Raw genomic sequence first — 24979 nt, forward strand, 5'->3', positions numbered from 1 at the left:
TAAGGTTATGGGGACATCCTTAAACCTTGATAATAGCTGCGTGCTTGTCTTTGCAAGCTCCATAAGGTTCTTTTAGTGTCACTTTTGGGGGATGTGATTAACTACAACAAAAGGAAAGGAGGGGAGGGACTACGACTCCCCCACCTGCCAAGCGGGAGATACCCACTAACCTGCCTCTTGGGGTGAGGCGGCCATATTTGTTCTGGGAATGGGGTTCTGAAGCCAGGAGCTAGGTGGGGAGAAGGTTAGAGGGTGAGGCAGCCATGTTTGTTGTGGGCATGGGGGCTCTGAAGCCAGGAGCTAGGTGGGGAGAAGGTTCGAGGCTGAGGCAGCCATGTTTTTTGTGGGCGAGGGGTTCTGAAGCCAGGAGCCAGCTGTTTTCCAAAGCAGATATGCTGAGGAACTAAAGGCAAAGGCCATTTTCATGGCAGCACCAGAGTATGGATCTGGGGGACCAGGCCACTGAGTCTAGAGCTGGGCAAACAGATTTTTTTTCAGCCCACTGGCAATTTCAAAAAGTCGGGGGGCGAATCATTTGTAGTCAAACCAAAAATGAAAATTTGCGACCAATTGAAAAGTTGGGGAGAAAACGAGGGTTGGGTCAAATGCCTCATTTCACGTGGACATTTACATTTTTCACACAACGTACTTTTTGCCAAAATTTTTGGCCAGCTCTGACCAGGTCCCCATTGCACGGAGCTCAGCTAGAGTCTCTTCAGAGGTGCCTTTGCATCCTGTTCTGTTGTCTCCAAGCCCCTTCGCCAACACGAACGCCAGCAGCAGTTGTGTGATCAGCAGCTGGCTGATGATATCCAGGGCAGGGACCGGGTGTCAGCTCTGGGCTGAACCGCAAGCCAGCCCCCAGCAAGGAAAAAGCTCCATCATCCATTCCCCTGATCCACCCAGTCCCTTTCATAGCAGCTGATTACGAGCCCTTAGCACCATCACCCCACGGCTCCTCCGGTGCAGGGCTTGAGGAGACGGAGGAGGTGAGCGTTGACCCGAGGGAGACACACAAGGTTCATGCACTTTGCTGGGAAGGAACTGATGCACCAGCTGACAGTTTCAAACCAACTCCTTCCCGGGGAAACCTCTTGCAGCGGGGTGGGAACTGAACGCCCAGCGTGAAGGGAGATGATCTCTGACCACCACACGGTTGACCCGTGACTCTTGATTCCAAAGCTGCAGCATCCTGTTCCACAGGTCACAGGGTCCCCGGGGTCCTCTGGGACACTCAGCAGGTGGAAATATTTGGAGAAGGGGAAGCAGCAGGGGATGGAGCGCTCCGGGATGCACGCAGGAGGAATACAGAGCACGAGTGGCTTCTGCCGATGGTGAGTGACAGGGGTTGGGAGGGAACGCCGGGCCCCTGACCGCCAGCAGAGCAGGATTATTGCAACCAGGCGCCCGCTGCCAACCTGACACTTCTCCATGCGCTTTCTGCAGCCTCGGATGGGCCCGCAGGGCTGGCGGGCATTGAGTCATGGGAAGGCAGGACACCTGGGTTCTATAGCCCTGGATAAGCGATCTAAGGACTTGGGGAAGCGTCCTTCTGCTCGAGCTCCACAGGTCAATTTCCCTGTGTAGACGGGGGGGCTTTGGCAGCCCAGGCCTGTCCCACTCGGCGGCGGAGGGGGGAGGACTTGGCAAGGTCTGAGAAGCACTCGAGAGGCGCTCGGGGATGGGACAAAGTGTTAGCTCAAGGAGCAGATGGAAGCAGCATCATGCAATGCTTGAACACAGCACTGGGACCCAGGTGACCTGCGTTCCTGTCCCAGCTCTGCCTCCGCGTGGGAGGCCACAGGCGCGCTCCTTTCCCGTCTCTGTGCCTCGGTTTCTCTTGCTGTAAAACAGAGAGGAGGCTGCCCCGAGGTCTACGGCTGGCAAACACAAAGCACCGTTCATAAGGCTCGGTGACAGAGCGGGTTAAAGGCTGAGCTGATGCTTCAGATCCATCTGTGGTGGGGGACGACAGAGCTGGCAGGAAAACAGGAGGGGGAGCTATGGCCCCTTGGGGCAAGCGATCTGCTTGCGGGCAGGAGGAGGAGGGCAGGCCCAGGACACAGGAGTGGCCAGCTAGCCCGCAAGGCTTATAATAATTACTTTATTTTAACATCTTTAATTACAGACAGTAAAATAGCTCGAGAGGTGGTGGTGGAGGGTGGGCTCCTGGATCTGGTGGTGTGCACGGAGACACCCAGGGGCATTGGAGGCATCTGCTGTTGGCTTGCGCACATGGCACAAAAGGCTCTACCTCGAGGAGGTGCCCAACGCTCCCCAGGCTGAGAGAAAGGGGCAACGGTGGGAGGGAGGGGCAAGTGGGGTAAAGCACCCCAAGAAATCCAGTCTGCTGCCCCCCCCACTGCCCCTGCCACACACACATCCCCCCCCTCCCACTCCTGGCATGAGTTGGAGGCTGGGCCTCTGCCAGCCCAACACCCACACACCTATTGCTTATTTGTAAGGCTAAGATTAGGCTGCACATTCCAGCACTTCCCGAGACATCCGTGACATTTTCTGCTTCAGCCCTTGGGCGGTGGGACTTCAGCTGTCAGCCAGCAGGGGGCCCCCTGGAGCGCCAAGCCGCCATGGGGGGTCCCACATCTCCCAGCCGCCTGGACCTCCCCGCTTACCTTCCCCGCAGCAGGGCTCAGGCTCTCATCCCTCCCCCCTCCCAGGTCAGCCCCATTTTGTCACCGTTCTGTTGAGCGAAAGCCAGGGACGGGGCACTGGCTTCTGTGAATTTCTGTTTATTGCCTGTGACCCGTCCCTGGCTTTTACTGAACAAACCATGACAAAATCTTAACCCTACTTCTTTGTTTGTGGACCAGCTGGAGGCAGACGCCCGGGGAGGCAGCACGTCTCATGGGGAGGGAGGGGTGTATGCTGCCCCTGTCCTCTGCAGCAGGGAGCTACAAGCTCACAGGGGATCTAGAAGAGGGGCACCCCAGGGTGAGAGAGCTCCTGTGAGATGGGTAGCTGGGGGTCCTGGGAGACAGATCCCAGCAGCCAGGGGTCCTGGGAGACAGATCCCAGTATTTGAGAGCTCCCAACAGACTGGCAGGCAGGGGTCCTGGTGCCCAGATCCCAGCAGCCAGGGGTCCCAGGGCCCAGATCCCAGTATTAGAGAGGTCCTGTGCGACTGGTAGCCAGGGGTCCCAGGGCCCAGATCCCAGCAGCCAGGGGTCCTGGGAGACAGATCCCAGCAGCCAGGGGTCCCAGGGCCCAGATCCCAGCAGCCAGGGGTCCCAGGGCCCAGATCCCAGCAGCCAGGGGTCCCAGGGCCCAGATCCCAGTATTAGAGAGGTCCTGTGCGACTGGTAGCCAGGGGTCCCAGGGCCCAGATCCCAGCAGCCAGGGGTCCCAGGGCCCAGATCCCAGCAGCCAGGGGTCCCGAGGCCCAGATCCCAGTATTAGAGACCTCTTGTCAGACTGGCAGCCGGGGATCCCGGGCTCAGATCCATCGAGCATAGAATGCCTCCAGGGATGTGATCAGGGATCCCTACTGGACCGAGCTCTCACCCCACCCCTCTGAGCTGTGCCAGCGAGTGCCTCCAAAGCTGGTGAAAGCAGAGCCCTGCCTGCCCACCCCGGGTTTCTGATGCAGAGGAAGAGGACGACTATGGATGGGACCCACCCCCCGGCCTGATACCTTGCTTCTGCTCGTGACCTGATCCTAACCTCTGACCCCACCTAGCCCCCTCGCCGCTCCTGAAACCCCCAAGCCCAGAGACCACCGTCGGAGACACGCCTCAAAGCCAGAGCACTTGGGGAAGGGAGGGGAGGCCTCCACGCTCCACCCTGCAAGCCAATACCGTCTGCTGGGAGAGATCAGGCCGCGGACAGAGCCGGTTTGGGCCCAGCGGCCTCTCTGCTCCAGGCCGGAGTCTGAGCGAGCCCTGGGAATAAATACAATCTTTCCAATATATTAAAAAAAAAAAAATACTCCTTGCTAATGCTCTGCCTCTCAGCTGTGCAGCACCAGCTCACGGCAACACTACAAATGGGCTCGGCGTGGGGGGGGGGAAGAGAACCACGGCAACACCCCCCCTCCCCCGGCCCTCGTGATGGACGCTCCGGCGCCTGGCCAGCCCAGGCTGATGGCGGAAGAAAGTAAAAAGGCCGAGGGGCCGTCTCTGCCTAGCATGGGGGGCCTCCAGGCGGGGGCGGCGGTGACAAGGGAGGTTACATCATCCCCAGCTGGAGGAGGGTGTTGGCGTAGGCCATCGGTTTGACGTTCGGGTGAGGCTGAAAGAGAAGAGGTGGCCAGGTTAGGGCCCGGCGGGACTCTGGGGGCAGCACTGTACCCCCTCCCATGGTATCTGTAGAGCCCCCTGCCCACTCGGGGAGCAGAATCACACACCAAGAGGCTGTGAGGAGACTGCGACGGTAATCAAGGTGCTGGCTAGGGGGCGCTGTCCTCTCTCAAGCAATGTCCCAGGGTGGCAGTAAGGGGCGCCACACTGCAGGGAGCAGGGTGGGGGACGCTCTCCCCCGGCAGTCAGTGCTGGCCCCAATCCCCCAGAGCAGCAGTAGGGGGCACTGTGCTACAGGGAGTGTTTTTTGGGGGTAATAGGTAACATCAAGGTCTTGATTGCTTGTGGTTGTCAGAGGTGAAATGGGATCTCCCCTCAACCCACAAGCTGGGCATTTGCCTCTTCCCAGATAAATTCCAATTGGATAAATACGCTCTGCGTCCTTATGTCAGGCCCACGGTTTCTGTTCACTTCCAGCCCTGAACGGGTGTGGTTTGGCTGACAGCTGTTGGCAAACTTCTGTGCTTTTACCTCAACACAGCTGTGCTTCTGCGCTGGGGGAAGTGACGGACGCATGCTGAGGCCCCTAAGCACTTTGGGATCTCAGACGCTCCAGATGGCTGGTAAATTAACTATTACAGGGGCTCACGTGCAGAGCAAGGGGGGGCTGGGCAGATCCCAATGCCCAGGGCGGGTGTCAGGAGGTACTGGGGGGGAAAGGATTGCCCACACAGCTGGTAAAAATGTAACATGGGGCGCCACCACAGACACGTGGCTCATGACTCTAGACTGGGGATTAGAGCCGGGTGACAAACTGATTTTCCTGGTCAGCGGCTGAACCAAAAAAATCCCAAACCACTTCGGGTCAGGTTGACCAAAACCAAAAACGGGGGGGGGGATTCCACGTTGGGTGGAATTAAAGGACCCGTTTTCTTTGGGTTAGAAGGTGGGTTAATGGGTGTTTTCACTCTGCGTTTCTAAACTATTCCATTGTGTTGTTATTTTTTCCGGCTGAAGCTATTAGCCAAATTTGACCTCAATTCGCACACAGTTTCGCTCCACCTGAAACGGCTGTTTTCAGCAAATGAACTTCTCCCCCGCCCTAGAACTGCCCATCTCTATGAGCCAGGGCCAGGGCTCCTGCCCCTTCTTGAAATCAGACCCTTTAGGAGTCTCAAATTGGGCCTTGAATCACTAGGCACCTTGGCAAACATAACCCCTAAGGGCCTGTTCCCCCCACAGTTACAGGGCACTTGTCTCTCCCCTTGCCCTTTGAAGGGGCAGAGGCTGCCCAGCTGTTCTGAGAATTGGGCCCTGTCCCTTTAAGATTCCTCAGACCCCACTGCCCCACAGGAGGGGTTTAATAGCTTCCCAGCCTTTGTATCCCATGGTTCATTCCCCTCAGGAGCCTTGTTGCCAATGGCTGACTCCCCCTTCAACACATGACGGCAGGCCTCCAGCCAGCAGGGCTGGAAAACCCCCTCAAGCCCAGAGGTCCTGTGGCTGAGATAAGGGGACCCCACCCCAGTGCAGATGACTTCACTGCATCTAGGCAGCGAGGAGCAGAGACAGGCAAAGGGTAAACATCCCCTCACAGCCAAGGCCTGATGAAACTTCAGTGAAATTCCTTCTCCCAGGGAGGAGGGTTAACACTGCAGCTCCCAAGCAGCTGGTGCCCAGCTGCTGATCAGCCTGTGGCCAAAGCATCCGAGGGAGGCTGACTCCATCAGCTGGGAGATTTGGAGGGGCACACGGTGGACACGTTTTTCCAGGATCCCGCCTCGTTCCAGTGGCATTGGGCCCCATTCCCAGCTCCCCTGTCCCCGTCATTGGGGAGAGGGACAGGGGATGGCTTTAAGCCCCCTCTGCGCTCCCCATATTCTGGGACCCTGGTGTAAGAACAGCCTTGAAGCTGCTGTAATTAACTCATTTTCTCTGCCCCATGGGCCCTGGGGGGGAGAAAATAGCCACAGCGTAGTGTGCTCTGAGCACAAGCCTGATCTTTCTCTTCCACACTCCACACCTGCTGGGAGGCCCCTTGTGCGGGGGATGCGGGGGGCGTTTCTGCCCCCCTCAAAGGCCTCTTCATGTTGCCAGAGTGGCCTATAGGGCCCCTTTATCTGCACACAGGAGCACAGGGCAGGACGGTGCGGGACAGGACAAGCACCTCCCAGAGCCCAGGACAAGCTCAGAGATTTCACAACTGGCCTGCCCAGGTCTGGTTGCCCAATGCTTGGAGCTGGGTTTGGATGGGCAGGGAACCCCAAGAGGCAGGCGGAAGGAGCAGGGGAAGGACTGGGATTGTCTGCCTAGCCATGGAAACAGGCCGTGCCAATGAAACCGCACCCCTGGGCAGCATGACGGCCAGAGGGGGTTGCCCCAGGCGGGCAGGCCCACAGGGGCGGGTGCAGTCAGCGCCCAGAGGCCCCGACAGAACAATCAAATCACTCACCACAGCTGTGAACTGGTGGAATTCGGGGCGTAGGTCCGACCCCCGCAGGTGGATGTATGAACCTTTATTCCCCATCTGGTCGCTGGGGAGAGAACGCACGGGGGGCTGGTTACGTCCAGTAAAGGGAAGGGGATTCCCATCCCCCGCCCACAGAGACCTCCCTGACTTTTACCCAGCGGGCCCGGACGGCCCCTGACTATGCTGCTGCGTGGGAGAAAACAACCAGACCTGTCTGCTGCACCTGCTTCAGGGAGGCAGCTCCAAGGAGGAGGGTGAGCAGTGCTCAGCACTTCCACTGAAACCTCAGACGCTTCACCAGCAGGGCATTTCACAGATGGGGAAACCGAGGCACAGAGCAGTAACGCGCCCAAGACTTGCTGAGTTGGGGATAGAACCCCTGAGTCTGACTCCCAGCCTCCTCCTCCCCTGATCTAACCACTAGACCCCACGGCCCTCTAAGCTCTAACCACTAGTCAACGCTATCTTTTACAACATGTGCACACAGCCTGTTAGCTGCTTGCCGGGCCGCACTGCGTCTCTTTTCCAGGCAATCCGCCCTCCCCGGTGGTGCAGGCGGGAAATGCAGATGCTAACCAAGCTGGCTTTGCTCCTGCCCAGAAAAGACCAGCCTGGAGCCCTGTGTTGTCATCCCACTCAATCTCACCCGCGAAGATGGGCTAGGTCAGTACTGTACCATGACTTGAGACCTCCTGGAGAAACCCAGAAACTGTTGGGAGCGGGGCAGAAGGCTCAGCAGGGGGCACTCTCCCCTGGCAGTCAATGCTGGCCCCGATGCCTCCGTGCAGCACTAGGGGGCACTGTGCTTCAGGGGGGCGGGGACTCAGCAGGGGGTGCACTCCCCTTACACTCAGCGCTGGCCACAATGCCCCAGCGCGGTGCTAGAGGGCACCGTGCTGCAGGGGGCAGGGTAGGGGCTCAGCAGGGGGCGTTCTCCCGTGACAATCAGCGCTGGCCCCAATGCCCCAGCGCAGTGCTAGGGGGTGTAGGAAGCGTGGACAAGATTTAAGCCTGAGATCCTGACCTCCTGGGGGTTGATAAGAATCGACAGCTCTTCTCACAGGAGGAGCATGAAGCTCGGCTTCCTGGGAACATCTAGCGAATTCCCCCTGGCCGCAGGATTCTTGACTTTCTGCCCTAACCTTGTAACCAACTAACCAACTGCCACGCCCCAGAAGTGGCTGCATCTCAGCAGCAGGTGAGCCATCCCAGTACAAGCAGTGGCCATGTTCCACCTCAGAGGTGGCTGCATCTCAGTGGAGTGGGGGAGGGAGGAAGGGTGCAGTGATCCCTGGGGTTGAGATTCCATGATCTGAATGCAGCAGGCTGGAAAAGCGGCAGGGGCCCCTACAGGCCAGGCCCTGGAGAAAACAGACACACTCCCGGCTCACTCCGTGGCGTGGCCACCCAGGGGGCCCCAGGGCACGGCCCGGAGCACTCACCAGTAGTTGGGTGCCGAGAAGACGGTGATGCACTTGCCCTCGTGTGTCACCTCATAGCCCTCGGACTTGACCTCGTGGCTCCGGATGATGTAATCTAGCTGGTTCCGCTCCAGGAAGCTTTTGGTGACATCAGGCCCGAACTGACAGCTCACGCCGCGCTTGCTGACCGACCGGCCGTTCTGGAAAGGCGGGGCGAGGGGATCCCGATGGAGTTACTGAACATGTCCTGACATGGCTGAGTGGGGTGAGGGGTCTGCACGTGGTGGGGGGAGCAGAGATCCCACAGACCCAGGCTCACAATGCGGTGTGGACGCCCCTGCCGACTCTTTTGTGATCTCCCAGATGCAGCTTTCCTCCCTCCTGCCTGCCAGACCTTTGGGCTGGTGCCAGGTGCTACAGACAGCCCTGGGCAATCTCCGCCCCCGATAAACCTCTAGGAGGCGATGGGGATTCAGTCTCCATGGCCCAACAGTCCCTCAGCCTCACAGCAAACGAGCTTGTGCCAGCGGAGACGGGCAAGCCCCTGCCAAGCATCTGAGCTGAGCCCAAACTTACCCCACCCCAGCCACTGTCCGAGGGTGGGGCTGACCCTGGGCTAGCACCAAGCAGAGCAGCAGATGGTCCCTCCCTCCCTCCCCCAGCAGTGAGCTGTCAGCTGGGGTGGAGAACCAGCATCAGCTGCCAGGCAGTGGGGGGATGCCCACAGCTCCCAGGATGCCCCACCCCGGTGAGAGCCAGCAGAGGCCGCTCTGAGTCAGCCCACCCACATCCTCTACCCTGAGCAGTGACCCACTCGGCCTGTGATTAGCGCTTCTGTGCAGAAGTGGGGGTAGAGGACAACGGCCCGGCGCACAGCCCGCACCGGGAGCGGAACTAGCCGCGCGCACACGATGTGGGGGATTTCACCGGCACACTCACCTGAGGCTGCGGGTCGGACCACAGCAAGTCGCACATGGGACCTGCCAAGGAGGAGAGAGCACGTCACTCCACGCAGGGTGTGCTGGGGGAGCGCCACCCTCGCAGCCAATCCTATGCCAGCTATGGGCTGTGACTGAGAGCTTCCTCCCCCCACCCTCCCCGGCTCAGTCCCCTGGGCCCCTCCAGCCCAGAGCTGACCCCCACCCTCCCCAGCTCAGTCACAGATTCATAGATATTAAGGTCAGAAGGGACCATTATGATCATCTAGTCTGACCTCCTGCACAACGCAGGCCACAGAATCTCACCCACCCACTCCTGCAATAAACCTCTCACCTATGGCTGAACTACTGAAGTCCTCAAATCATGGTTCAAAGACTTCAAGGAGCAGAGAATACTCCAGGAAGTGACCCGGGCCCCATGCTACAGAGGAAGGCGAAAAACCTCCAGGGCCTCTTCCAATCTGCCCTGGAGGAAAATTCCTTCCCGACCCCAAATATGGCGATCAGCTGAACCCTGAGCATATGGGCAAGATTCATCAACCAGATACCCAGGAAAGAATTCTCTGTAGTAACTCAGATCCCACCCCATCTAATATCCCATCACAGGCCATTGGGCCTATTTACCATGAATATTTAATTACCAAAACCATGTTATCCCATCATACCATCTCCTTCATAAACTTATCAAGTTTAATCTTAAAGCCAGATAGATCTTTTGCCCCCACTGCTTCCCTTGGAAGGCTTTTCCAAAACTTCACTCCTCTGATGGTTAGAAACCTTCGTCTAATTTCAAGTCTAAACGTCCTGGTGGCCAGTTTATATCCATTTGTTCTTGTGCCATATTGGTACTGAGCTTAAATAATTCCTCTCCCTCTCCAGTATTTATCCCTCTGATATATTTATAGAGAGCAATCATATCTCCCCTCAACCTTCTTTCGGTTAGGCTAAACAAGCCAAGCTCCTTGAGTCTCCTTTCATAAGACAGGTTTTCCATTCCTAGTAGCCCTTCTCTGTACCTGTTCCTGTTTGAATTCATCCTTCTTAAACATGGGAGACCAGAACTGCAAACCGTATTCCAGATGAGATCTCACCAGTGCCTTGTATAACAGTACTAAAACCTCCTTATCTCTACTGGAAATACCTCTCCCGATGCATCCCAAGACCGCATTAGCTTTTTTCACAGCCATATCACATTGGCGGCTCATAGTCATCCTGTGATCAACCAATGCTCCAAGGTCCTTCTCCTCCTCCGTTACTTCTAATTGATGCGTCCCCAGCTTATAACTAAAATTCTTGTTATTAATCCCTAAAGGCATGACCTTACACTTCTCACCATTAAATTTCATCCTATTACTATTACTCCAGTTTACAAGGTCATCCAGATCCTCCTGTATGATATCCCGGTCCTTCTCTAAATTGGCAATACCTCCCAGCTTTGTATCATCCGCAAACTTTATTAGCGCACTCCAACTTTTTGTGCCGAGGTCAGTAATAAAAAGATTAAATAAGATTGGTCCAAAAACCGATCCTTGAGGAACTCCACTGGTAACCTCCCTCCAGCCTGACAGTTCACCTTTCAGTAGGATCCTTTGTAGTCTCCCCTTTAACCAATTCCTTATCCACCTTTCAATTTTCCTATTGATCCCCATCTTACCCAATTTAACTAATAATTCCCCATGTGGCACAGTATCAAACGCCTTACTGAAATCTACGTAAATTAGATCCACTGCATTTCCTTTGTCTAAAAAATCTGTTACTTTCTCAAAGAAGGAGATCAGGTTGGTTTGGCACGATCTACCTTTTGTAAAACCATGTTGTATTTTGTCCCATTTACCATTGACCTCAATGTCCTTAACTACTTTCTCCTTCAAAATTTTTTCCAAGACCTTGCATACTACAGATGTCAAATTAACAGGCCTGTAGTTACCCAGATCACTTTTTTTCCCTTTCTTAAAAACAGGAACTATGTTAGCAATTCTCCAATCATACGGTACAACCCCTGAGTTTACAGATTCATTAAAAATTCTTGCTAATGGGCTTGCAATTTCACGTGCCAATTCCTTTAATATTCTTGGATGAAGATTATCTGGGCCCCCCGATTTAGTCCCATTAAGCTGTTCGAGTTTCGCTTCTACCTCAGATATGGTAATATCTACCTCCAGATCTTCATTCCCATTTGTCATGCTACCATTATCCCTAAGATCCTCTTTAGCCTTATTAAAGACTGAGGCAAAGTATTTGTTTAGATATTGGGCCATGCCTAGATTATCCTTAACCTCCACTCCACCCTCAGTGTTTAGCGGTCCCACTTCTTCTTTCTTTGTTTTTTTCTTATTTATATGGCTATAGAACCTTTTACTATTGGTTTTAATTCCCTTTGCAAGGTCCAACTCTACTTGACTTTTAGTCTGTCTCACTTTATCCCTAGATGTTCTGACCTCAATAAGGTAGCTTTCCTTGCTGATCTCTCCCATCTTCCACTCCCTGTATGCTTTCCCCTGGGCCCCTCCAGCCCGGACCCTCCCCGGCTCAGTCCCCTGGGCCCCTCCAGCCCGGACCCTCCCCGGCTCAGTCCCCTGGGCCCCTCCAGCCCGGACCCTCCCCGGCTCAGTCCCCTGGGCCCCTCCAGCCCGGACCCTCCCCGGCTCAGTCCCCTGGGCCCCTCCAGCCCGGACCCTCCCCGGCTCAGTCCCCTGGGCCCCTCCAGCCCGGACCCTCCCCGGCTCAGTCCCATGGGCCCCTCCAGCCCGGACCCTCCCCGGCTCAGTCCCCTGGGCCCCTCCAGCCCAGACCCTCCCCGGCTCAGTCCCCTGGGCCCCTCCAGCCCAGACCCTCCCCGGCTCAGTCCCCTGGGCCCCTCCAGCCCGGACCCTCCCCGGCTCAGTCCCCTGGGCCCCTCCAGCCCGGACCCTCCCCGGCTCAGTCCCCTGGGCCCCTCCAGCCCCCTCCCCTAGGGGAGGATTTATTAAAGTGGACACTCTAGATCAATGGTTCTCAACCTTTCCATACTGCTGTACCCCCTTCAGGAGTCTGGTTTGTCTGGCGTGCCCCAAGTTTCACCTCACTTACAAACTACTTGCTTACAAAATCAGACATCAAAACACAAAGGTGTCACAGCCACACAGTTACTGAACAATTGCAGACTCTCTCATTTTTACTATCCAATTATAAACGAAGGCGACTGGACTATGAATACGGTACTTTCATTTCAGTGCGATACCCGAGCCCTGGTTTCCACTCGTGAGCCTGGTCACGCCAGGAGGCGGTGGAGTGACACCAACAATTTGGTTTTTCTCCACACTGAGTCTCTTATTCCTGTTCTTTGGCTGGCTGCAGTCTTAGCAGAACATGAGACTTCCCAGAGACGTTAACCCGGCAGGTAACAGACCATCCAAAGCCTGGTTCCCAAGGTGAGAATCCTCTCTCTGTACTAAACACCACAACTGGGCTGCTGTGGAGTCATTAAACGTCATTCGCAGACCCCGGTCTGAGGATAGCTCAAGAAGATTTTCTTTCCGGCTGGCAGAGAGCTAACATCTGACAAAATGAATCGTTGCCACCGTCTGACAAAACGAATGGGTTTTTTACCGACTTGAGCGGAGTTGTGTTAAACGGTGGGGAAATTACTTGAACTCAGATGTCAAGCGGGCCAAATGATCTACAGTTATTTCTTTAATTTTGCTCTGCTCAAATTTCCCCTGTGCAGACATCAGTGACGTATGCAGGAAGCAGTGGAAAACAGGTACAGCCTCTGTCTCCGCATCTGCACTTTCAGAATTCCTTGATAAATGCATTTTGCCATAGAGATTCTGAATGTTAGTGTCACGGCCTAGCGTGGAAAAGTTTAGATCATTCAGCTTGCTAAATATATCTGCAAGGCTGGCAAGTTGAGCTAACCACACATGTTGTCAAACACAGAAGCAAGAGGGGATGAATGATCAGAAAGAAACGTGAGCTTCCGTGCCTAATTCAAACACTCTGGTACGTACTTTCCCTCTTGAAAGCCAGTAAACCTCTGTGTGAAGCAACAGTTGCTGATGTTCAGACTCCACCTCTTTGCAAAGAACGGGAAACAGGCGAGCATTGAGTGGCCTAGACAGGAGAAAGTTGACAGTTTTGGCAGACTCGTTTAAAACTTCATGCAGCTCAGAACGCATCTCTTTTGAGGCAAGTAGATCGCACAGTGCAGGTGCTGCAAGGAAGGGTTTTCTGTCCTGATCGTAACTATAAGTCCGTTCACTCTCCGCGTCATTGCAGCAGCCCCGTCAGGGCAGATGAAGTCAATTAAACATGTCCTTTCCAGTTGAGCTGGCCATGGGAGGCGTGTGAACTCCCCCACTTTTGGGGAGGCTAGCCCCCCAGTCTTGCCCCTTTTGCCTAAGGCCCCGCTCCCCCTCGCCTGCCGAAGCTCCAAGTCCCTCCTCCCCATGGCTGGAGGAGCCCTGGCCAGCAGGCCTGAGCACTGGCCCGACCCCTGGCCTGCTGGCCAGCCCAACCAACCCCTGGCAGCTCTGGGCCGCCAGCCGGCCTGAGCCCTGAGCTCCAGGTTGCTGGCTGGAGCTGAGCCCCCGCTGGCTTCAGGGGAGAGGGGGAGCATGGGCGGGGCCTTGGGGCAGAGCGCGAACGGGACCACAGCCTGGGTTAGAGGAGGCTTAGCTTCCCCTGGCCTCTGACACCCACTGCCACCCATGGAGTTGGCCTTTATCCTTTTGGAAAACAGTATGTGTTCACTGATATCAGTGGCTTCAGGTATCGACTGTACGCAGCTGAGCTTCTCCACTGATATCAGCGGACTCATCAAACTGAAGAGCAAATGTTTTTGCCATTTTAAGTTTCCCTATAAGCTGAGAGACAGTATCCTCAGCCATTTCTTCACTTCTACAGCACATGGTGTCACCTCATCAGGGTACTTTCTTGTGCGTATCGGCTACATTTTTTATCAAGCATGTTTTCTGCAGGCGCCACAGCGGCAAGCAGAATCAGATTTCCGGCAATTGTGGGCATCTTCTTTGATTCTGCTACAAGAAGGGAGACCGCAGATGAAGCTTTGAGTGCATCTGTAGAAGCAGTCGACGCTTTTTTCATTTTAAGCTGGTAAGTCTGGACTTCAGAAAGCTTTCTTTGAAAAAATTCTACTGGCTTACCCGCATGCACAGGGCATATCTTCACGTCATTGCAAATGCACTGGCTTCATACGGCTATTTGATAGTTTCTCCGCAAAGGAAACACAAAGCTTGAGGTGGATCGTTCTGTGTCGATGTGCATCCAAAAGCAATACACGCCTCGCAGATCTGACGATGGGGCTTTTCCAGTCATTTTCAATTTCTTGCCATTTTCACCATGGCCACTTCCAGCTCCTTGTTTTAAAAAAATCTATCCCCTTTTACGTCAAGGCCACATACACACCATGACAACTTCAACCTCATTAGCATGCCTGAATGCCTCAGTGATATCGAACGCATACCTAATACAGTGTGTCTACGCACGCTATGTCACCGCATAATAGTATAAAGAGCAGTATAAACAAATCATTGTCTGTATGAAGTTTTAGTTTGCACGGACTTTGCTAGTGCTTTTTTTGTAGCCTGTTGGAAAACTAGGCAAATATCTACAGGAGTTTACGTAACCCCTGGAAGACCCCCTACATACCCCCAGGGGTACATGTAGCCTGGCTGAGGCTCTGAATCCTAATAAAGAGGAGAGGGTAGAAGTTGGTAAAGTACAGGTAAGAGAAACAATAGAACAATCAAATGAAAGAGTTCCATTCAATTACATCAGAAGAAGGCAGACAATTATATACTGACAAATTGTATAAGTAATTGTATACCTGTGCTAGAAGTCTAAACACTAAGATGGGTGAACTAGAGTGCCTGGCATTAAATGAGGATATTGCTATAATGGGCACCACAGAAACTTGGTGGAACAATGATAACCAATGGGACACAGGCACAGCAGGGTACAAAATACAGAGGAATGATGAAGTAAGTCGTGCTGGTGGGTGAGTGGCACTGTGTGGGAAAGGAAGCAGAGTCCAACATAGTAAAAATCTTCAATGAATCAGACTGTGCCACAGAATTTCTACAGACAGAAATTCCATGCTTGAACAATAAGAACATAGCTGCAGGAATATACACCGAGCACCTGACCAGGATGGTGATGGTGTTTGTGAAATGCTCAGGGAGATTAGAGAAGCTTCAAAAACAACAAATAAGGGGGGATTCCAATAATCCCCATACAGACTGGGTACATGTCACTTCAGGACAAGATGCTGAGATAAAATATCTAGACGCTGTTAATGACGGCTTCTTGGAGCACCTAGTCCTGGAACCCACAAGGGGAGAGGCAATTCCTGATTTAGTCCTAAACAGAGCACAAGATCCAAAAGGTTAGCGGAACCATCCAGCAACAGCAACCATAAAATTATTACATAAACATCCTTCTGGAGGGAAATACCAAAAAACCCCACATCTCAGTAGCATTTAATTTCAAAGAGGGGAACTAAACAAAAATGAGAAAGTTAGTTAAATGGAAATTGAGAGAGAGAAATGCCAACAAGTTGCAAAGAAACTATTTAAAAACACCATAATAGAGGCTCAAACTAAATGTAAACCCCAAATAAATAAATAAAAACAGTAAATGGAGCAAAAAAAGGCCACCATGGCTAACCAGAGAAGTAAAACGGGCCATTAGAAGCAAAAGGGCATCATGTTTGGAAGTCAAATCCTAGTGAGAAAAATAGAAAGGAGCATAAACTCTGGCAAGTCAAGTGTAATTAGGCAGGCCAAGAAAGAATTTGAAGAGCAAATAGCAAAAGGCACAAAAACTAGCAGCAAGTTTTAAGTACATCAGAAGCAGGAAGTGGGCCGATCAGTGGGGCCACTGGACAATTAAGATGCTAAAGGAGCACTCATGGAAGAGGAGGCCATTGCGGAGAAGCTAGATGGATCCTTGGCATCGGTCTTCACCGCAGAAGATTTGAGGGAGATTCCTACACCTGAGACATTCTTTTTAGGTGACAAATCTGAGGAACTGTCCCAGATGGAGGTGTCGATAGAGGAAGTTTTGGAACAAATTGATAAATTAAGCAGTAATAAGTCACCAGGACCAGGTGGTTTTTACCCAAGAGTTCTGAAGGAACTCAAATATGAAATGGCAGAACAACTCACTGTGGTATTTAACCTATCGCTTACATCAGCCTCTGTACCAGATGACTGGAGGGGAGCTAATGTAATGCCAATTTTTTAACAAGGCTCCAGAAACAATCCTGGCAATCACAGGCCAGTAAGCCTGACTACAAGACAAATTTCCTAATTTTTCTGGCAAATTGGTTGACACTATAGTAAAGAGCAGACTTATCAGACACACAGATGAACATGATATGTTAGGAAGAGTCAACATGGCTTTTGCAAAGGGAAATCATGCTTCAATCTATGAGAATTCTTTGAGGGTGTTAACAAGCATATGGACAAGGGTGATGGAGTGAATATAATGTACTTGGACTTTCAGAAAGCCTTCGACAAGGTCCCTCCCCAGAGGTTCTTCAGCAAAGTAAGCAGTCATGGGATAAGAGGGAAGGGCCTTTCATGGATCAGTAACTGGTTAAAAGACAGGAAACAAAGAGTAGGACTAAATGGTCAGTTTTTCACAGAGAAGTGAGGTAAACAGCCAGGTCCCCCAAAGATCTGTATGGGACCAGTGCTGTTCAGTATGTTCATACATGATCTGGAAAAGGGGGTAAATATTGAGGTGGGAAAGTTTGCAGATGACACTAAGTTATTCAAGACAGTCAAGTCCAAAGCAGGCCATGAAGAGTTACAAAGGGATCTGGGTGACCAGGCACAAAATGGCAGATGAAATGCAATGTTGATAAATGCCAAGTAATGAACATTGAAAAAAAAATAATTCCAACTATACATACAAAATGATGTGGTCTAAATTAACTGTTATCACGTAAGGAGAGAGATCTTGGAATCACCGTGATTAGTTCTCGGAAAACATCTGCTCAACATGCAGCTGCAGTCAAAAAAGCGAACAGAATGTTAAGAACCATTAGGAAAGGGATAGATAAGAAGACAGTAAATATCATAACGCCACCATATAAATCCATGGTACGCCCACACCCTGAATATTGCGGGCATTTCTGGTCACCCCACCTCAAAAAAGATTTATTAGACCTGGCAAAGGTACAGAGAAGGGCAACAAAAATGATGAGGGGGATGGACCAGCTTCCAAATGAGGAGAGATTTAAAAACCTGGGACCGTCCAGCTTAGAAAAGAGACGACTGAGGAGGGGTGGATATGAGAGTGGTCTATAAAATCATGACTGGGGTGGAAAAAATTAATAAGGACGTGTGATTTACCCCCTCACATAACATAAGAACCCGGGGTCACTCAATGAAATGAATAGGCAGCTGGTTTAAAACAAACATAAGGAGGTACTTTACATAGAGCACAGTCAACCTGTGAAACTCACTGCCGGGGAGGTTGTGAGGGCCAAATGTATAACTGGGTTCAAAAAAGAATGAGATAAGTTCCTGGAGGACAGGTCCATCAATGGCTATTAGCCAAGATGGCCAGGGATGCAGCCCCATGCTCTGGGTGTCCCTAAACTTCTGATTGCTAGAAGCTGGGACTGGATGACAGGGGATGGAACGCTCAATAATTGTCCTGGTTGTGTTCATCTGGCACCAGCTACTGTTGGAAGACAGGGTACTGGGCTGGACAGACCACTGGTCTGCCCCAATATCGCCACTCTTATGTTCATTCCCCCCCCAAAATATTGGGATTTCATCAAAAAGACAAAAGCTTTTTGGTTTCCCAATGAAGAACAGAAGATTTCCCAAGTCACTTCACCTCTCCTGGTACATAAGAATGGTCCTAGTGCGTCAGACCAATGGTCCATTCAGCCCAGTGTCCCGTCTTCTGGGGTGTACAAAGAACTGGATAGCTGCAGTGATGCACCCGTCTACCCCCTCCCACCCTCCGGCAGCTGGCAGTCAGAGGTTTAGGGTTTTGTTCCTGACCATCTTGGTGGAGAGGAAGGAGGGCCCAGTGGTTAGAGCACTAACCCAGTACTTGGGCTACGTGGCCAATTCATTGTCTACGCACCTTATCGCCATCTGTAAAACCGGACTACAGCACTGCCCTGCCTCTCTGGAGGGTTATGAGGATAAATATGGTAAATATTGTGGGGTGATGAGAGCCAGACAAAAACCCGAACGAGGCAAAGTGACTCCCTGGTACTTAGGATCACAGAGAGTTGTAGTGCTTTAGAGACACGCCTGAGCATTGAGGCCTTTTCAGGCGGTGAAACTACAGGAGGGAGAAGGATCCAAGTGGGCCCCCAAACGTGCTTTTAAAGCGCGATGCCACTGGAAGGAAAAGTTAACAAAAAGAAACAAAGCTTTGGGGGGGGGGGGGGGAAGCAGTGGCATGGGACACCAGGCACAGGGAGCATGTTCTAAGCACAACCAGCCACTGGGGGATATAGGGTGACCAGATGTCCCAATTTTATAGGGACAGTCCTGATATTTGGGGCACCGATTACCCCCCACCCCCCGTCCCGATTTTTCACATTTGCCATCTGGTCACCCAAGGGGGATACGAACAGCTAAGGATCTGTCACTCAGCACGGAAAGCTACCAACTCGGGGGGGGGGGGGGGGGTGTAACCGTGCACTGGAACAGTGGAGCTAATTGAAACCGCTCGTGGAACTGTTACCAGAGCTGGATCTGAGCCAGGACACCCCCGGTTACATAGGCCGGTCTGGGAAAAGCAGGCAGTGACCGGCTAGTTTGGTCCTTCAAACAGCATTTCCTGCAGGACGGCCCCCCCAGAGCGCTGATCCTGTATTGACTCAAGGCAGCTACCTACCAGCCCCACTTCCTGCAGCCCGGCGCCCCCTAGGGCGCTGCTCCTATATTGATTTACAGGGGCAGCCCCCTAGCACCCAGCCCCACTTCCTGCAGCACGGCACCCCCTAGGCCACTGCTCCTGTATTGACTTACAAGGAAGGTTACCTACCACCAGCCCCACTTCCTGCAGCCCAGCAGGGGTCCCTTTCCCTGGTCTCCCATCCAAGCACTGGCATGTCCTGGCTCTCCTCAGCTGGGGGTGGGGTGAAATCAGATTGCAGCATGTGCATTGCAGCATTGCATATCCACACTGCCAGCTCCCTGACACTTTGCTCTGATGTTTCGATCCAACTGAAATTGTACAGCCCTCTGGACTCCCACGCAGGGCGCGTCACAAGCACCGTGGCCTGGAGGCAGCCACGGGTGACTTTACCGAAGCTGGTGGGTTGACAGCAGCGATCGATTTGGCCCGGTGCGTGACTACAGAGCTGAACATTAACTCACTCCAGTTTCCAAAGGAAAACGCTCCACTCTGCAAGCCAAGCAGTCCCTCGTGGAAATGAGCAATGGAAAGTCCGCATCATAGATGATCGCTTTCCTTTCAGGGCAGAGTCATTCCCTAGCCTGTGTTTTCAAATATGTTATTTAGCCTTGTTTCAAAGACCCCAGGTGCCAGGTTTTCCTCAGCTCCCTTGGAAGGGGGCCAGGTTATCTGGCCAAAACTTAATTCCTTTACATTCCTCAGTCCTGCCTCTTTAAACAGCACGTTACTTCCTCCAGATTTACACCCTTCGACTGGCTTCCAGGTAACTGATCCAGGGGATCCCTCAGTGGTTTCCACACCATGCTGCAGCGCCTGACACCAGCACGCCGCGGATAAGCCCGGTCCCATGGGGCGTAAAACGCAGCAAGGAAGGAGGATCTGGTGTGAGCTGGCCAAGCTGGGGACAGGGGTGCGGTCATGCCCAGCCCCAGAGTGTTATGCGGGCCAGCTCCCCACTGATGTAAACCAGCACAGAGCCGTTGTAGTCACTAGGGCGACATGGATTAGCACCAGCGGAGGTGCCCACAGAATACAGGGACGGGTGCTTCACAAAAGCAGGCAGCTGCTGACGACTCCACTGTACAGTGCGATCCAAGGAAACCAAAAGGGGTCTCCCTGTCTCTCTCCATGGGCCAGGATCGGTGCACCCAGGGGACTGTCCCACCCCACCAGTGCAATCCCTTGCAGCGGGAAAGGCCCGGCCAGATACAACACCCCACCCCATGCAGGGCGCGCCTTCCTGTCCTGACCTGAATCCGGAGGCTGCCGATTCCTCTCAATCTTCCGAATGTCATCCAACGTGACCCCGTCTTCGCTGAAGAGCCCGCCGTGCATTATCTGGCAGGAGCACAGCACAGGTCACGGGTGGGGAGAGGGCGCTCAGATAGGTCAGGCCATAGCAATGAGCTGGCCTTAGGCTTCCGCCCCTCCCCCCCATGGGAGGCAGGCAGGAACAGCTGGGAAGGGGAGTACATGGCAAGGGGACATGTCGGAACCCTGCTCTGACTGGGGTTTAACACACACAGTGCCCTCCCAGACCAGCTCCGAGGGAGGTAACGGTCGGGCTAGAGGTAGATCCAAGCCATGATGATGCTCAGGATTACACACCGGGCCTTGGGCTACTCTCCATGCCCACTGCCGGTCCGGATGCGTGTCCCCCTGCCACCCCGCAGTGCTGCATTCTGCTCTCACCAATACTTTGCCATTGATGCATTGCGCCAGGGGCAGCCACTCAAAGACCTCGCTGAAAAGTGCAAACATCTGGGCTGTGTATTTGGCTTTCACCTCTCCCTCGAACCCGTAGATCTGGTTCATGTTGTCCGTCTCGTGATTCCCTGGGGGCCAAAGAGGTGGGGGAAAAAACATCAACCAACCAACGGGGGTCCAACTGGAGAGAGGAGAGCTGCCCAGCTCTGGCCAACAGACGGCCAAGACTGGCTGTCGCCCCTTCCCCAGGGCAGAGGGAGGGATGGGGTCTGAGCAATTCACTGCAGCACAGAGCCACCAGAACAGTAGCGAAAGGTTTAATGCATTAATAAAGGTCAGTGTGGCTGCTCCCCAAGGAAGCCCCCGGTCACTGGGCTGATTTGACAACCAGCATTAACAAGGGGGATGGGGGGAGTTTTACTGCTTTAGAGATTCACCGATTCCAAGGCCAGAAGAGAGCATCTAGTCTGACTCCTGTATAGCACAGGCCAGAGAACTGCCCCCAAACAATTCCTAAGGCAGATCTAGGACAGCTTAGCCATTTCATCTGGGCCCACTGGCTGGACAGCCCTTTGGGTTAGCGCGGTCCACGCAGAGCAGGACGGGGCGGGGGTCACCTCATTAACCCTGAGCTACCTGGCTCCCTCATGCATTTCTGAGCAAAATTCAAGCAGTGGCTTTTAACTTGAAGTTAAACCTGGCCTCCCTCACTCTGGTATCTGAGCATCTCCTAATCCTTAATGCCTTTATCCTCCCAGCTCTGCGGTGAGGCAAGGCAGGATTAATATCCCCATTCAAAAAATGGGGAAATGGAGGCGCAGAAAGACTAGGGAACTTGCCCCAGGTCACACAGGGAGTCTGTTGCAGAGCTGGGACTTAAACCCAAGCCTGCCAACAGCTAGGCTGGTGCCCTAACCACTGGGCCATCCTTCCTCCCTCCCTCTCTGGAGGCTCTACCGAGCCCCAACTGGCTTGTGAGCTGGGATGCTTTCCTGTGTTCACACAGTGATCAACCAGGATTGGAAAGCATGCCTGACAGGGATCAGCTCCCACACCTCCACCTGTTTAGCTGAAAGAGAAGGTGAAGGGGTAACTTGATCACAATCTGGAAGTACCCACATCGGGAACAAATATGGGATCACGGGCTCTTCGATCTGACAAAAGTCTAACAAGAGCCAATGGCTGGGAGATGAAGCGAGACAAATTCCGACCAAAAATAAGGTGCTAATTTTTAACAGTGAAGAGAATCAGCCAATTGCACCAGTTCATCAAGGGCTGTGGTGGATTCTCCATCAGTGGCCATTTTAAAATCAAGACTGATGGTTTTTCTAAGATACCGGCTCCAACAGGAATTGCTTCAGGGCAGCTCTCTGGCCCATGCTATACAGGGGGGCAGACCAGATGATCGCAGTGGGCCCCTCTGGCCTTGCAGGAAGTGATCAATGAAACAAAGCACTCTGGGACAGGCAGGCCTTAAATGTGGATCTCACAGCTGCTGCTCAGTGGAGGGCCTCCAGGTGGGGTAACCGCTCCCCTCACAAGAGTCATCCAGAGCCTGGGCTGGTTGGCAAAGCTCAGCTTCTCAAGCATGCGGAAGGCTGTGAATGGTGGCACCTTTCTCTCCTTCCTGGCAGGGAAGAGGTTAATATTGCTGCCCAGCAGGAGTGGTGATAGCTGCTATACAGGAGCGATGGCCCTGAGCAACCTGGTTCTTTTGTGGATGGGGGCGTCAATTTCGGTGGGTTTAACTCATTCCCCAGGGTGGGCACGCAGACTCTGCGATAGGGCTGATGAATTTTCATGCCCGCTTGGTTCGGCTGAGTTAGCTTTAGGGGAGGGATGCACCCAGGTCTTTTCAGACGCTCAGGCTAGATATAACTATAAAATATCAATGACTCGGAGACTGTGACCCACCCAGAGACCAACTGATAAGGCATGAGAGAGCTGGGAAAGGGGAGGAAAGGAGCGAAAGCCGGAGCATCCAGGGAATTCCACATTTCCATGATGGTCCCCATGATCCTCTGCAGCTGGGGAATCTCAGAGACAGCAGGTGGATTTGGAGAAGCCAGCTTTGCTAAGAAGGAGAACTCCAACTCTGGGTCTCAGCTGCAGCTTGGGGAAGCACCAGGAAAACAGCCAGCGAAGGGGACAGTTTGGGGAGCTCTTGCCCCGACTTGAGTACAAAGCAGGGCTCTCCAGTGGTTTATTCCCGCTGCTCCCCCCCACCCCCACCCCAAGGTGGGATGGGACTGCACTTACCACGGAGTAAGTGGAAATGATCCGGATACAGCAGCTTAAAACCGAACAGCGTTAATATCACTTCCACGGAGAAGGAGCCGCGGTCAACGAAATCCCCGTTGAATATCTGCCGAGGGGGCTGCGCTCAGGAAAACGGGCCCAGGCGTCACTCTGGGATGAAGAGCACTGTGAGCCACCTTAGGTACTTGTATGGCCCCCCGACACCACCGCAGTTCTGGAGCAAGCAACCCTGGGATTTGCCATTTTACAGAACCAAAGCACAGAGAGGCTAATGGATTGGCTCAAGACCACACAGGGACTTAAACCCTGGTCTCCAAGCCCTAGGCTGGCAGCCCTAGCCACTGGGCCAGCCTTCCTTCCCTCCCTTTCAGCACCTTTCCTCTCCCCAACGCCGCTTTTCTGGAGCCTCTTTCCCAGTCCCACCCAAAGGCCTGACAGATGGTGTGTGACCCCCCCCCCCCCCGGCTTCTCTCCCCGGAAAGCATCTTAGAGACCCCCCTAGGACACCCCAGCTCCAGTGTTCCCTCTAATTTTTCCCACGCATGTGAGGAACGAATTTTGTTATGTGCACCAATATGGAGGTGATGTGTGACACATCACCTCCAAACTGGTGCACATAACAAAATTCATGTGGAGGGGGTGGGGCCGAGGGGTTTGGCGTGTGGGAGGGGGCTCGGGCAGAGGGCTGGGGCGCTGAGGACTCCGGCTGGGGGTGCGGGCTCTGGGGTGGGACCAGGGATGAGGGTTTGGGGTGCAGGCTCCCCCGGGGCTACAGCGGGGAGAGAGGACTCCCCCCAGCAACACCTGGGCTGCGTGGGGAGAGGCGCTTCTCCCGTGGCCGCGGCAGGTCCAGGCCAGGGTTGGGTTGGGGTCAGTGGAAGGGCTCCTCTCCCCACAGCCACAGCAGGTCTGGGGCCGGGTTGAGGCACCTCTTCCGCTGGCCGCGGCAGGTCCGGGGCTGGGCTGGGGTCAGGGCGCCTCTCCCGCAGCTGTGGCAGGTCCGGGGCTGGGCTGCGGCCAGCGGGGAGAGGCGCCTCTCTCCACCACAGCAGGGCTGGGGGAGAAGCATCTCTCCCCACCACAGCCCTGAGCGCCTGCATGGCACTGCTGAGCAGCTGGGCAGCTTAGAGAGAATTTAGCCCAGCACCACCAAGGTGTAGCTTTAACTCATTCCCCAAGCCCTCCGACTCAGGACTCATGCTCTGCTGTCAGGCTCCACAAAGCACGGCAGTCAGGAACAGGTCACTATGGGAGTATAATCTCTATGCCGAGGCTGGCAAACTTTTTGGCCTGAGGGCCGCATCGGGTTTCGGAAATTGTATGGAGGGCCGGTGAGGGGGGGGCTGTGCCTCCCCAAACAGCTAGGCGTGGCCCGGCCTCCCGCCCCCTATTCCCCCCCCCCCGCTTCTCGCCCCCTGACTGTCCCCCCGGGGACTCCTGCCCCATCCAACCCCCTCTGTTCCCTGTTGGCCCCCCCGGGACCCTTGCCCCCACTCAACCCCCCTGGTCCCCGCCCTCTGACCGCCCCAACCCCTATCCACACTTCCACCCCCTGACCACCACCCCAAACTCCCCTGCCCTCTATTCAACCCCCGCTGCTCCCTGCCCCCTTACCGTGCTGCCTGGAGCATCAGTGGCTGGCGGCACGACCGCCATGCCACCCAGCTGGTGCCAGCCACGCCACCACACAGCACAGAGCACCGGGTCAGGCCGGGCACTGCAGCTGCACTGCCCCAAGAGCTTGCAACCCCACCGCCCAGAGCACTGCGCCGCTGGCGCAGTGAGCTGAGGCTGCTGGGGAAGGGGGAACAGCAGGGGAGGGGCCAGGGGCTAGCCTCCCGGGCCAGGAGCTCAGGGGCCGGGCAGGAGGGTCCTGCGGGCCATAGTTTGCCCACCTCTGCTCTATGCCGAGATCTCAGTGGCAGTCAGGACCATTTCCCGCACAGTACAAATGGGGAAACCAAGTCACGGGGAGGGGAAACAATACATCCCAGCGCTGGAACAGAACCCAGGTCTGTCTCCTAGCCCTGT

General features: G+C 54.2%; 1 protein-coding gene across 2 annotated transcripts in view; it reads right to left on the reverse strand.

The window, feature by feature from the left end:
• Positions 1-3760: 3760 nt before the first annotated feature.
• Positions 3761-24979, reverse strand: part of PPP5C (protein phosphatase 5 catalytic subunit) — a 46651-nt gene continuing 25432 nt past the window's right edge. Inside the window, exons 7-13 of one of the 2 annotated variants that reach the window (XM_074937281.1) lie at positions 22949-23054; positions 20675-20817; positions 20233-20320; positions 9087-9127; positions 8169-8347; positions 6709-6790; positions 3761-4248 (exon numbers count right to left, since the gene is read on the reverse strand). In XM_074937281.1, coding sequence (XP_074793382.1) covers positions 4186-4248; positions 6709-6790; positions 8169-8347; positions 9087-9127; positions 20233-20320; positions 20675-20817; positions 22949-23054 — 702 coding nt within the window. In that variant the 3' untranslated portion in view covers positions 3761-4185. The remainder of the gene's footprint in view (positions 4249-6708; positions 6791-8168; positions 8348-9086; positions 9128-20232; positions 20321-20674; positions 20818-22948; positions 23055-24979) is intronic. The other variant, XM_074937283.1, reaches the window with a different exon arrangement.

This window comes from Natator depressus, chromosome 23 (genome assembly GCF_965152275.1).
Source record: "Natator depressus isolate rNatDep1 chromosome 23, rNatDep2.hap1, whole genome shotgun sequence".
Classification (NCBI taxonomy): Eukaryota; Metazoa; Chordata; order Testudines; family Cheloniidae; genus Natator; species Natator depressus.